The sequence below is a fragment of the Nomascus leucogenys genome, chromosome 3, assembly GCF_006542625.1.
Source record: "Nomascus leucogenys isolate Asia chromosome 3, Asia_NLE_v1, whole genome shotgun sequence".
Lineage (NCBI taxonomy): Eukaryota > Metazoa > Chordata > Mammalia > Primates > Hylobatidae > Nomascus > Nomascus leucogenys.
In genome coordinates, this window is record NC_044383.1 from 124,320,126 (window position 1) to 124,334,877 (window position 14,752).

General features: G+C 41.5%; 1 protein-coding gene across 1 annotated transcript in view; it reads left to right on the plus strand.

Moving 5' to 3' along the window:
- Positions 1–14,752, plus strand: part of ARFGEF3 (ARFGEF family member 3) — a 190,028-nt gene that overhangs the window by 46,879 nt on the left and 128,397 nt on the right. The window contains exon 4 of the mRNA XM_003255785.4: positions 1,096–1,227. Coding sequence (XP_003255833.2) covers positions 1,096–1,227 — 132 coding nt within the window. The remainder of the gene's footprint in view (positions 1–1,095; positions 1,228–14,752) is intronic.

The following is a 14,752-nucleotide window of genomic DNA, read 5'->3' on the forward strand; positions in this document are numbered from 1 at the left end:
TCTAAGCACAAGTGAAACCTTATCTGGCAGAGAACATTTGGAGGAGCCTGAGGAGGTTTAGTTTGGAGAAGACAAGACTTAGGTGGACCTGATAGCTGGTTTCAGATATTTTAGAAGCTTAATCTGTGTGTCTCTGGGGGAAGATGAAGGAGTAGAAGTTGTGGGCAGGTGGGTTTTGGTACAATCTAAGAAATAATTTTATGAAAATGAGAAAGAGATAGAAAAAGCCTATCCTGTGAGGTAGACTTCTGGGAGTCCTCATAACAATGAATGTCTTCTTGTTGAGGTTTTGGGAGGATGCATTTTCTGATGGGGAAATACATTAAGATTTCTGGATTCCTAAATAATTCCTGGATAAATGACAGCTCACATTAGGAAGTAAAAAGATAAAAACCTGAAAAACGATCTTGTCTACAAGACCTTCTTTCCTGTGACGAAGCCACATTTAGAAAGCATATGTGTGTGCGTGACTAGTGGGTAGGGCTAGATTCCTCTTAGTGTGATCATTCTCCATCCCCACCACCTCAATACCTTATATGGCCGGCACATCAGAGTTTCACTTGATGGAATTTAGAATGAATAATCCAATAGCAGGAAAAGGTCTTTGCCAAAAACCGTTTACTCAAGGTTGCATGCATTTTTCTTTTCTTTAGAGACAGAGTCTTGCTCTGTCGCCCAGGCTGGAGTACAGTGGTGCGATCTTGGCTCACTGTAACCTCTGCCTCCCGGGTTCAAGCAATTCTCCTGCCTCAGCTTCCCGAGTAGCTGGGAATACAGGCACCCACCACCACGCCTGGCTAATTTTTGTGTTTTTAGTAGAGACGGGGTTTCACCATGTTGGCCAGGCTGATCTCGAACCCCTGACCTCGTGATCCGCCCGCCTCAGCCTCCCAAAGTGCTGGGATTACAGGCATGAGCCACTGCCCCTGGCCGCATGTTTCTTTTTAACGGCACATAGCGTAAGTTCTTTCCTAATGGCCTCCAGCTACATGCCTCCCCAGTAAGAAAATTGATCATCAATCCATAGTAAGATACAACCAAATAAGGCAGCAGGGGAGAGCCTATCTGTGATCACTGCCTTGTGCCTCTTTACAGAAGCTTCTGTCGGAAGAGAGGTTTGTATCCATGGAAACAGATTCTGATGAGAAGCAGCTGCTCAATCAGATCCTGAATGCCGTGAAAGTGACGCCTTCGCTCAACGAGGACCTGCAGGTGGAAGTGATGAAGGTTGGTTTGACGTGGCCACGAGTGTGCGTCACTGGGACGGGAACACATCCTGATGCCCTGCACTTGTTATCTGAAAATGCCTCTGCGTTGTGGTCATGCCAGCTCATCTTCATTTGGAACGGATGCTTGTTATTCTTGCTTATGGTCCCCGTAAATTACTCTGATGGTTTAACATCAAAAGGGACAATTTCAATCAATCCTTGAGATTTTTGGCCTCATTCTGCATTAAAGGCCGTTAGAAAGTGTGTTTGTAACCTTTTAAGAGAATGTATGTGAGTAGTTCCAGTGTGGAGTAGATCTGATTATTCTGGGTATTCTGCCTGCTTGCATATGTTAAAACAAGGCAATAATAATAATAATGTTTTGATATATACTGAGATTTCAGAATGGTCAGTTTAGGGGGAGAAAGACCACAGGTGGGAGGCATGTCAGAATACACATCTTTTTTTTTTTTTCTCCTTCAAATTATATGAAACTTAACCTCTCTCATTCCAAGTACCACCTTCCTTTTAGGGATAGCATCTCTCCCTCCTGCTTTCCCTTTCTTTTAAGAATCACCATGACTGGGGGGTCCCTTTTGCTGACCAGAGTGTGTCATATTCTCTGAGTGAATGGTGAGTTGGGCAGAAAGGATAGAAACTCTGCCCCTTAGCAGCACCTTGGTCATGGTAACACAGCAGGAACCAACAAGAAAGCTTTTAATAATGCATTCTGTCCTTTTCCTCTCTTGAGGAACATACGTTGAGGAATATTCAGGAATAGTTGGTGTCATCCAGTGGTGCATTTCTTCCTGGAAATGCACTGAAGGATTTTTGTCTTAGATAAGAGACTACACTTCTCCTGGTTTCAGTTTCTCCATTCAGAAAAGACTGACTGCAGTCATGACATTCTCTTGATGTCCTCGGCCTCACCCTAACCTTGTTGGTGGGTAGTTCAGGTGATGATTAAGAGCTCAAACTCTGAAGCCAGCCTGTCTGGGTTTCAATTCTTATTCTTCCACTTCCTAACAATGTCCTTGGACAGATGCCTCAGTCACTCTACCTTGATTTCCTTGTGTGTAAAATGGGGGCAATAGTAGTACCCACCCAATAGGATTGTTTTCAGAATTAAGTAAGTGACATTTGTAAAGAACATAGCACAGTATCTGGCACAAAGCTAGTGCTTTAGAAATGTTATATATCACTACTTGTACCACTACCGCCTCCTGCTGCTGATTCAGAATCTCAGTGGATGGGAGTAGGAATGTGCAGCTTTCACTAGCATCCCAACTGATTCTTAAACACAATGAACATTGATGATGCCTGAGCTAGCTGATCTTTAGGATCTCATTCATCTTTAACTCTCTTGGATTCTGGAATGTACAGTTTTGCCTTATCCTTTAAGTTTGGCAGCTGTGCATTCTTATGAACCACAGAGTGACCCCTTCTAGCTTTGTTTTACTTCTCCACCATATCTGTGCCACTCTTGAAAAAGAGGCAAGACCAACTGCCATGCTAATCACTTTTGTAACTTCAAAGTGCAACCTGTGAATCTTTCTTCTGCTATTAGGTCTCCAAATACTGGAGAGTGAGCTTTGGTGTCATACTAAGAGACGCAAGTCAGATTACATATTATTCTGGAAATTCTCCCAGGAATAGTTTTTTGTGGAATACAGAAATTTGTATTAAAAATTAAAATGAGGAAGTACCCATTCTTTTAGGAGCTATGCACAAGCAGAATGTTTAATGGTTATGTCAACAGTAGCACCTGTTTCGAAAACTTGTACTTGCTTTCTGATTCCGTCCAGCCCAGCAGTGCCTTCTGCTAGCCTTGCTGAAGATAGGAGTTGACTCCACCAGAACTCCACAGGTTAACTCCACCAGAAATCGTGGAAAGCCTGTCTTAATGGACTCTCCAATGACACCATTATAAACCTTGATACATTTAGTTAATGTCTGGGAAGAAAGCCAGACACTGTCAGAAAAAAGAAAAACAATAAATTTGTCAGTCTTTACAATGAGATTTCCAAAATGCTTAAAAAGATAAGGGCCTTTGTTACATGCTATTATTTTTTTAATTGACAGATAACGTAGTATGCTTTACCATGTACAACATGATTTTGAAGTCTATTTACATTGTGGAATGCTTAAATCTAGCAAATTAACAAATGCATTACGTCACATAGTTATCACTTTTGTGGTGACAGCACATAACAGCCACTGTTTACATTTTTCAAGAATATGTTGTCAACTGGGCATTTGACTCATGCCTGTAATCACAGCACTTTGGGAGGCCAAGGCAGGGGGATGGCTTGAGCCCAGAAGTTTGAGACCAGCCTGGGCAACATGGCAAAACCACATCTCTACAAAAAAATACAAAAATTAATGTAGAGAAATAGGAACGCTTTTACACTGTTGGTGGGAGTGTAAATTAGTTCAACCATTGTGGAAGACAGTGTGGCAATTCCCCAAGGACCTAGAATTAGAAATACCATTTGACCCAGCTATCCCATTATCCCATTACTGGGCATATACCCAAAGGATTATAAATCATGCTACTATAAAGACACATGCACACATATGTTTATTGCAGCACTATTCACAATAGCAAAGACTTGGAACCAACCCTTATGTCCATCAATGATAGACTGGATTAAGAAAATATGGCACATATACACCATGGAAATCTATGCAGCCATAAAAAAGGATGAGTTCATGTCCTTTGCAGGGACATGGATGAAACTGAAAACCATCATTCTCAGCAAACTATCACAAGGACAGAAAACCAAACACCGCATGTTCTCACTTATAGGTAGGAATTGAACAATGAGAACACTTGGACACAGGAAAGGGAACATCACACACCAGGGCCTGTTGTGGGGAGGGATAGCGTTAGGAGAAATACCTAATGTAAATGACGAGTTGATGGGTGCACCAAACCAACATGGCACATGTATACCTATGCAAGAAATCTTCACGTTGTGTACGTGTACCCTACAACTTAAAGTATAATTTAAAAAATACCTCACGCCTGTAATCCCAGCATTTTGGGAGGCCAAGGTGGGGGGCTCACGAGGTCAGGAGATCGGGACCATCCTGGCTAACACGGTGAAACCCCGTCTCTACTAAAAATACAAATAATTAGCAGGGCATGGTGGCAGGTGCCTGTGGTCCCAGCTACTCAGGAGGCTGAGGCAGGAGAATGGCATGAACCCGGGAGGCGGAGCTTGCAGTGAGCTAAGATCATGCCACTGCACTCCAGCCTGGGCGACAGAGCGAGACTCCATCTCAAAAAAAAAAAAAAAATTAGCAGGGCATGGTGGTGTGTGCCTGTAATGCCAGCTGCTTGGGTTTCTGAGGCTGGAGAACTGCTTGAGCCTAGGAGGCAGATGTTGCAGTGAGCCGAGATCGTACCACTGCTCTGTAGCCGGCAGAGTAAGACCCTGTCTCAAAAAAAAATAGTCACTAAATATAATCATCTTGCTATATAATAGAGCTCCGAAATTTATTCCTCCAACTTAACTATAACTGCAGATGAACCCAAAAGATATTATGTTAAATAAAATAAACCAGGCACAGAAAGACAAATCCCATGATTTCACTCATATGTGGAATCGAAAAAAGTTGATCTCATGGAAGTAGAGAGTAAGATGATGATTGCTGGAGACTGGGGTGCTTGGGAGGGGTGATGGGGAGATGATAGGAAACATACCATTATTTTTAACTATTTAAATATTAGGATTGGGGAAAAATATTTCAGTTCACAGCAAACCTAGCCTGAAGTTAATTTTTTGAAGTATACTTTTTGATAAACATTTTGGCCAACCTGCTAGAAAATTAATGACAAGATAACTATACTTTGGGTAATGTTGTTATTAACATCAAATAAAACTTGATGGTAACCTGACTTTGATAGGTCACAAGTGAGGGCTGCATGATCATTCCCTATTTCTGAGATTGAAAATACTTGTTTTGATATAGAGATTGGTTCACAGTGTAGACTTTCTGGCTTAGAATAATAAGTTTTATCCCTCTTATCTCTGAACAAGGAATTTCTATATCAACTTTTTAGTAATCTCCAGAAGCCCACACCCTTTATCTTGTAATTCTGTAATACTTGTAATGATCCAAGTAAAACCTCTTAAATAAGTCCTTGTTTTGCTAATACCATTACTGTATTAAATGCTTTTACTGTATTTTCCCAAAAATTATAGAAGAGAGAATTAGATGAGTCCCCAGAGAAAAGAATGGATTTCCATTACATCTGAAGGGTATGTTAATTTAGTCTTGGCGCTTCTACATGACTCATTCTGATGATAAATTATTTAAGAAATTTCCTATAAAAATCTTCCAGTCATTTTATATAAGTATTTTGTAGGCACAGAAAACCTTTTAAAACAAGATATGGTGGACATCTTCAAATGTTGGTCTGGATATACTATACAGGAGGGATAAGGCCACACCATGCAGTTTTTATTTGTCTGTCCGACCACATTATAGCACATTGTTATAACGGATCCTAGGTGTTATTTTTTAGAAGTTAGATCATGCATTTTATTCACATATTGGTATCTGTTAGTGCTTATAAACATGAGAAATTGAACGGTGTCACACTCTAAAGAGTATGGAACAATTGTATTAAATTTCTGGAAAGAAAATAATATAGTTTCCTTTTGTAGAGATTTCTCCAAGATTAAACAGAAACTGGCCAATAATGAAATCCAATATTCCAAGGATAGTATTCTCACTTAGAAAGAAGACTTTCAATCAGAGGGTTAAAAAAAATCAGTGAAGCCTGCTTCCGACAAATAGGAATGAGGTTAAATCACTTAGTCTAGGAACTATTCTACATGGTTTTACTATTTAACAGGAAGGGGAGAAAAGGCAAGTTTGATTTATTGAAATGGCTATGGAACCCAAAGAAAAATTTTACAGCTTAGGCAAATAAATGGTCAGAACTATAGAGAATCAGAAAGAGGCTCTGAAGATAGATTACCTTTGAAATGGATCAGTAGACTATTGAATATTTAGGTTAAATACTTGTCTGCTTTGGCAACATTTTCCTATGGTGTGTGCTATTTCTGTAAATGCCAGGAAGCCTGTGTAGGAGCCGTGTACGGATCTAATGACTTCTCTGACAAGAGTAGTTAGGACTTGTTTCCCTTCTTTCTGATGGATAACCTTTAGTGAGGTTATTAACTGATACAGCTGGCTGAGTCTTCAAAGGCTGCCGAATGGAATTATGGCTGGCCGTTCGCCTCGGTAAGCATGTGGGAGATGTGGGCATCCTATCTGGGGAGGGCAGGCTGGCTTTGGCGATAAGGAAGGAGATGATGCTGGACAGTGAGAGAGCATTTGATGAATATTCTATTACTGGGTGTCTTTTTTATGTGCATTTTTAGATAATAGAAGTGAATATTGATAGAGTGCTTTACAGTTTTTAAAGGAGAAATGACAAGGGCTGATCATTTAACATTTTTTATGCACCAGACACATTGATACTAAGGTCACACAGCTAATGAAATGACCAGGGCAGTATTCAGCCTGAGGTTAAACCTGTGCTCTTAAGTGGTGGGTTACCTTGCCTGCCAAGTCTATCCTGAGAGGCTTGTGGGTGCTAGTCACTGCTATTCTTCTTGTATAGATGATGGAGCAGAAAAGCCAAGTCACAGGCTAAGGAGGGGTAAAACTAAGAGTGGCTCAGAGTCCTGTGTGTTTTCTGTGTCCTCCCGTGATGATGATATTCCCTCACTAGTCCTGTGAGCTAAATTCACATACGAAGAAGGAATCTAAGTGTCTTTTCCACTAAGTTAGCTAATCAGTCTGGGGTGTGTGTGTGTGTGTGTGAAAGAGAGGGAGAGAGAGTTGGGGAAAGGGAAAGAGAGTGTAATTTGCCATTGGTTTTTTGTTTGTTTGTTTGTTTGTTTTTGGGGGGGACAGAGTTTTGCTCTTGTTGCCCAGGCTGGAGTGCAATGGTGCAATCTCAGCTCACCGCAACCTCCACCTTCCGGGTTCAAGCAATTCTCCTGCCTCAACCTCCCAAGTAGCTGGGATTACAGGCGTGTGCCACCACACCTGGCTAATTTTTTGTGTTTTTAGTAGAGATGGGGGTTCCACCATGCTGGTCAGGCTGGTCTTGAACTCCCGACCTCAGGTGATCCACCCACCTCCCAAAGTGCTGGGATTATAGGCGTGAGCCACCGCGCCTGGCGGGGGTATTTTTATATAACAAAAGCCTAGTAAACATCTATAGAAAATACACAGATGAGTGAATCGTGGGCAAAGAGTTTACTATTTGTATGGCTGGTAGTCCTAAGCTTCAGGGTGTCCAATTAGAGTTCTGGTATTACAAAGTGGAAGGGAGTGTGCTTTTAAATTATGTATCAGTACTGCCGTCAGTGCCTTGGTCTGGGAGCAAGAAACACGACAAAGGAAGAAAGACTACGTTTGAGTCCCCTCTCGGTAATGTTTTAATGGCGGTCTTACACTTGGGAAGTTTCTTCAGATGGTTAGTTTTGATGTTCTTAACTCGGGGCCTTTGGTCTTCTAGAGTTCCTTTTGGAAAGAATGTGATCAGTAGTGAAGTTTGAGAGTGAAATGGCTAATTTGTCTTGCTGCTTATAACACGGAGAAATCTCTTCTTAGCCTGAAGCCACTGAGACACTTCAGAAGATTTGTAGCAATCTCTAGTGTCAAGGAAAAATCCAATGTTTGATGAAAAATATTTAACTCCTGAATGTGTCGTTGTTGGAGGTTGATCTAACAAGTTTGCAAACATATTGTTTGTGCAGTTAATGCAGGGAAGTGTCTAAAATACGTGGTTCTGCTAAGTAAATGGTTCTCAAACAGCCTTCCCTCTTCCTGCTCATAAGGTTGAGTGATGAGAATCTTTTTCTACTTTGCAAACAGACTAATATAATTCTTACTAAGTTTTCCTCCCGTCTTTCTTTACCCTTTGATATGACTGCCTTCGGCAGATGGTAAAAATATATGAAAAAGTAATGAACAAACATTGAAAGCCTAGAGATGTGGTTTTCCTTTATTTTTTTTTTTTTTTTTTATACTTTAGGGTTTTAGGGTACATGTGCACAATGTGCAGGTTTGTTACATACGTATCCATGTGCCGTGTTGGTTTGCTGCACCCATTAACTTGTCATTTAGCATTAGGTATATCTCCTAATGCTGTCCCTCCCCCCTCCCCGCACCCCACAACAGTCCCCGGAGTGTGATGTTCACCTTCCTGTGTCCATGAGTTCTCATTGTTCAATTCCCACCTATGAGTGAGAACATGCGGTGTTTGGTTTTTTGTCCTTGCGATAGTTTACTGAGAATGATGGTTTCCAGTTTCATCCATGTCCCTACAAAGGACACGAACTCATCATTTTTTATGGCTGCATAGTATTCCATGGTGTACATGTGCCACATTTTCTTAATCCAGTCTATCGTTGTTGGACATTTGGGTTGGTTCCAACTCTTTGCTATTGTGAATAGTGCCGCAATAAACATACGTGTGCATGTGTCTTTATAGCAGCATGATTTATAGTCCTTTGGGTATATACCCAGTAATGGGATGGCTGGGTCAAATGGTATTTCTAGTTCGAGATCCCTGAGGAATCGCCACACTGACTTCCACAATGGTTGAACTAGTTTACAGTCCCACCAACAGTGTAAAAGTGTTCCTATTTCTCCACATCCTCTCCAGCACCTGTTGTTTCCTGATTTTTTAATGATGGCCATTCTAACTGGTGTGAGATGGTATCTCACTGTGGTTTTGATTTGCATTTCTCTGATGGCCAGTGATGATGAGCATTTCTTCATGTGTTTTCTGGCTGCATAAATGTCTTCTTTTGAGAAGTGTCTGTTCATGTCCTCTGCCCACTTTTTGATGGGGTTGTTTGTTTTTTTCTTGTAAATTTGTTTGAGTTCATTATAGATTCTGGATATTAGCCCTTTGTCAGATGAGTAGGTTGCAAAAATTTTCTCCCATTCTGTAGGTTGCCTGTTAATTCTGATGATAGTTTCTTTTGCTGTGCAGAAGCTCTTTAGTTTAATGAGATCCCATTTGTCGATTTTGGCTTTTGTTGCCATTGCTTTTGGTGTTTTAGACATGAAGTCCTTGCCCACGCCTATGTCCTGAATGGTATTGCCTAGGTTTTCTTGTAGGATTTTAATGGTTTTAGGTCTAACATATAAGTCTTTAATCCATCTTGAATTAATTTTTGTATAAGGTGTAAGGAAGGGATCCAGTTGCAGCTTTCTACATATGGCTAGCCAGTTTTCCCAGCACCATTTATTAAATAGGGAATCCTTTCCCCATTTCTTGTTTTTGTCAGGTTTGTCAAAGATCAGATAGTTGTAGCTATGCGGCATCATTTCTGAGGGCTCTGTTCTGTTCCATTGATCTATGTCTCTGTTGTGGTACCAGTACCATCCTGTTTTGGTTACTGTAGCCTTGTAGTATAGTTTAAAGTCAGGTAGCGTGATGCCTCCAGCTTTGTTCTTTTGGCTTAGGATTGACTTGGCGATGCGGGCTCTTTTTTGGTTCCATATGAACTTTAAAGTAGTTTTTTCCAATTCTGTGAAGAAAGTCATTGGTAGCTTGATGGGGATGGCATTGAATCTATAAATTACCTTGGGCAGTATGGCCATTTTCACGATATTGATTCTTCCAACCCAAGAGCATGGAATGTTCTTCCATTTGTTTGTATCCTCTTTTATTTCATTGAGCAGTGGTTTGTAGTTCTCCTTGAAGAGGTCCTTCACATCCCTTGTAAGTTGGATTCCTAGGTATTTTATTCTCTTTGAAGCAATTGTGAATGGGAGTTCACTCATGATTTGGCTCTCTGTTTGTCTGTTATTGGTGTACAAGAATGCTTGTGATTTTTGTACATTAATTTTGTATCCTGAGACTTCGCTGAAGTTGCTAATCAGCTTAAGGAGATTTTGGGCTGAGACAGTGGGGTTTTCTAGATATACAATCATGTCATCTGCAAACAGGGACAATTTGACTTCCTCTTTTCCTAATTGAATACCTTTTATTTCCTTCTCCTGCCTGATTGCTCTGGCCAGAACTTCCAGCACTATGTTGAACAGGAGCGGTGAGAGAGGGCATCCCTGTCTTGTGCCAGTTTTCAGAGGGAATGCTTCCAGTTTTTGCCCATTCAGTATGATATTGGCTGTGGGTTTGTCGTAGATAGCTCTTATTATTTTGAGATACGTCCCATCAATACCTAATTTATTGAGAGTTTTTAGCATGAAGGGTTGTTGAATTTTGTCAAAGGCCTTTTCTGCATCTATTGAGATAATCATGTGGTTTTTGTCTTTGGTTCTGTTTATATGTTGGATTACATTTATTGATTTGCGTATGTTGAACCAGCCTTGCATCCCAGGGATGAAGCCCACTTGATCATGGTGTATAAGCTTTTTGATGTGCTGCTGGATTCGGTTTGCCAGTATTTTATTGAGGATTTTTGCATCAATGTTCATCAAGGATATTGGTCTGAAATTCTCTTTTTTGGTTATGTCTCTGCCAGGTTTTGGTATCAGGACGATGCTGGCTTCATAAAATGTGTTAGGGAGGATTCCCTCTTTTTCTATCGATTGGAATAGTTTCAGAAGGAATGGTACCAGTTCCTCCTTGTACCTCTGGTAGAATTCAGCTGTGAATCCATCAGGTCCTGGACTCTTTTTGGTTGGTAAGCTATTGATTATTGCCACAATTTCAGAACCTGTTATTGGTCTATTCAGAGATTCAACTTCTTCCTGGTTTAGTCTTGGGAGGGTGTATTTGTCGAGGAATTTATCCATTTCTTCTAGATTTTCTAGTTTATTTGCATAGAGGTGTTTGTAGTATTCTCTGATGGTAGATTGTATTTCTGTGGGATCGGTGGTGATATCCCCTTTTTCGTTTTTTATTGCATCTATTTGATTCTTCTCTCTTTTCTTCTTTATTAGTCTTGCTAGCGGTCCATCAATTTTGTTGATCTTTTCAAAAAACCAGCTCCTGGATTCATTAATTTTTTGAAGGGTTTTTTGTGTCTCTATTTCCTTCAGTTCTGCTCTGATTTTAGTTATTTCTAGCCTTCTGCTAGCTTTTGAATGTGTTTGCTCTTGCTTTTCTAGTTCTTTTAATTGTGATGTTAGGGAGTCAATTTTGGATCTTTCCTGCTTTCTCTTGTGGGCATTTAGTGCTATAAATTTCCCTCTACACACTGCTTTGAATGTGTCGCAGAGATTCTGGTATGTTGTGTCTTTGTTCTCGTTGGTTTCAAAGAACATCTTTATTTCTGCCTTCATTTCATTATGTACCCAATAGTCATTCAGGAGCAGGTTGTTCAGTTTCCATGTAGTTGAGCGGTTTTGAGTGAGTTTCTTAATCCTGAGTTCTAGTTTGATTGCACTGTGGTCTGAGAGACAGTTTGTTATAATTTCTGTTCTTTTACATTTGCTGAGGAGAGCTTTACTTCCAACTATGTGGTCAATTTTGGAATAGGTGTGGTGTGGTGCTGAAAAAAATGTATATTCTGTTGACTTGGGGTGGAGAGTTCTGTAGATGTCTATTAGGTCCACTTTATGTAGAGCTGAGTTCAATTCCTGGATATCCTTGTTAACTTTCTGTCTCGTTGATCTGTCTAATGCTGACAGTGGGGTGTTAAAATCTCCCATTATTATTGTGTGGGAGTTTAAGTCCCTTAGTAGGTCACTCAGGACTTGCTTTATGAATCTGGGTGCTCCTGTGTTGGGTGCATATATATTTAGGATAGTTAGCTCTTCTTGATGAATTGATCCCTTTACCATTATGTAATGGCCTTCTTTGTCTCTTTTGATCTTTGTTGGTTTAAAGTCTATTTTATCAGAGACTAGGATTGCAACCCCTGCCTTTTTTTGTTTTCCAGTTGCTTGATAGATCTTCCTCCATCCCTTTATTTTGAGTCTATGTGTGTCTCTGCACGTGAGATGGGTTTCCTGAATACAGCACACTGATGGGTCCTGACTCCTTATCCAGTTTGCCAGTCTGTGTCTTTTGAATGGAGCATTTAGCCCATTTACATTTAACGTGAATATTGTTATGTGTGAATCTGATCCTGTCATTATGATGTTAGTTGGTTATTTTGCTCGTTAGTTGCTATAGTTTCTTCCTAGTCTCGATGGTCTTTACAATTTGGCATGTTTTTGCAGTGGCTGGTACCGGTTGTTCCTTTCCATGTTTAGTGCTTCCTTCAGGAGCTCTTTTAGGGCAGGCCTGGTGGTGACAAAATCACTCAGCGTTTGCTTGTCTGTAAAGTGTTTTATTTCTCCTTCACTTATGAAGCTTAGTTTGGCGGGATAGGAGATTCTGGGTTGAAAATTCTTTTCTTTAAGAATGTTGAATATCGGCCCCCACTCTCTTCTGGCTTGTAGAGTTTCTGCTGAGAGATCAGCTGTTAGTCTGATGGGCTTCCCTTTGTGGGTAACCCGACCTTTCTCTCTGGCTGCCCTTAACATTTTTTCTTTCATTTCAACTTTGGTGAATCTGACAATAATGTGTCTTGGAGTTGCCCTTCTCGAGGAGTATCTTTGTGGCATTCTCTGTATTTCCTGAATCTGAATGCTGGCCTGCCTTGCTAGATTGGGGAAGTTCTCCTGGATAATATCTTGCAGAGTGTTTTCCAACTTGGTTCCATTCTCCCCATCATTTTCAGGTACACCAATCAGACGTAGGTTTGGTCTTTTCACATAGTCCCAAATTTCTTGGAGGCTTTGTTCATTTCTTTTTATCCTTTTTTCTCTAAACTTCCCTTCTCTTTTCATTTCATTCATTTCATCTTCCATCAGCGATACCCTTTCTTCCAGTTGATCGCATCTGCTACTGAGGCTTCTGCAATCTTCGCGTAGTTCTCGAAACTTGGCTTTCAGCTCCACCGGCTCCTTGAAGCCCTTTTCTCCATTGCTTATTCTAGTTATCCATTCTTCTAATTTTTTTTCAAAGTTTTTAACTTCTTTGCTGTTGTTTTGAATTTCCTCTCGTAGCTCAGAGTAGTTTGATCGTCTGAAGCCTTCTTCTCTCAACTCATCAAAGTCATCCTCCATCCAGCTTTGTTCCGTTGCTGGTGAGGAACTGCGTTCCTTTGGAGGAGGAGAGGTGCTCTGTTTTTTAGAGTTTCCAGTTTTTTTGGTCTGTTTTTTCCCCATCTTTGTGGTTTTATCTACTTTTTGTCTTTGATGATGGTGATGTACAGATGGGTTTTTGGTGTGGATGTCCTTTCTGTTTGTTAGTTTTCCTTCTACCAGACAGGACCCTCAGCTGCAGGTCTGTTGGAGTTTACTAGAGGTGCACTCCAGACCCTGTTTGGCTGGGTGTCAGCAGCGGTGGCTGCAGAACAGCAGATTTTCGTGAGACCACAAATTCAGCTGTCTGATAGTTCCTCTGAAAGTTTTGTCTCAGAGAAGTACCGGGTTGAATGAGGTGTCAGTCTGTCCCTACTGGGGGGGTGCCTCCCAGTTAGGCTGCTCAGGGGTGAGGGACCCACTTTAGGAGGCAGTCTGACTGTTCTCAGATCTCCAGCTGCGTGCTGGGAGAACCACTACTCTCTTCAAAGCTGTCAGTCAGACAGGGACATTTAAGTCTGTGGAAGTTCTTGCAGAGTTTTTGTTTGTCTGTGCCCTGCCCCCAGAGGTGGAGCCTACAGAGGCAGGGAGGCCTCCTTGAGCTGTGGTGGGCTCCACCCAGTTCGAGCTTCCTGGCTGCTTTGTTTACCTAAGCAAGCCTGGGCAATGGCGGGCGCCCCTCCCCCAGCCTCGCTGCCGCCTCGCAGCTTGATCTCAGACTGCTGTGCTAGCAATTAGCGAGACTCCGTGGGCATAGGACCCTCCGAGCCAGGTGCGGGACACAATCTCCTAGTGTGCCGTTTTCCAGGCCCGTTGGAAAAGCGCAGTTAGGGTGGGACTGACCCGATATTCCAGGTGCCGTCTGCTTCCCCTTTCTTTGACTAGGAAAGGGAACTCCCTGACCCCTTGCGCTTCCCGAGTGAGTCAATGCCTCGCCCTGCTTCGGCTCGCGCACAGTGCGCTTCACCGACTGTCCTGCACCCACTGTTAGGCACTCCCTAGTGAGATGAAACCAGTACCTCAGGCAGAAATGCAGAAGTCACCCGTCTTCTGTGTCGCTGGGGCTGGGAGCTGGAGACCGGAGCTGTTCCTATTCGGCCATCTTGGCTCCACCCCCGTGGTTTTCCTTTAAATAGTTTATGCATTATTTTTGAGATGGAGATTTTCATATTATCTATTAATATCTTTTTAAAGCACCACCATTTCCAAGTGTTAACTATATTTGAGAATCACTCTACTAAGTGTCTTTAAACTTTTCTCACATAATCTTAATTTAAGCGCATATAAATGCAGAGGCCCTCATCACTTACTCTGGGTGTTCTATAGTTCCAAATAGAATGGGAAGGTTCTCTGATTTTTTAATCACTTATTCAGCAAGTATGTGATTGTTTTCTATGTGTCAGGCACTGTGCTGGGCACAGAAGATCCCACAGTGAAGAAAACGGTGGCTCACGCTTGTA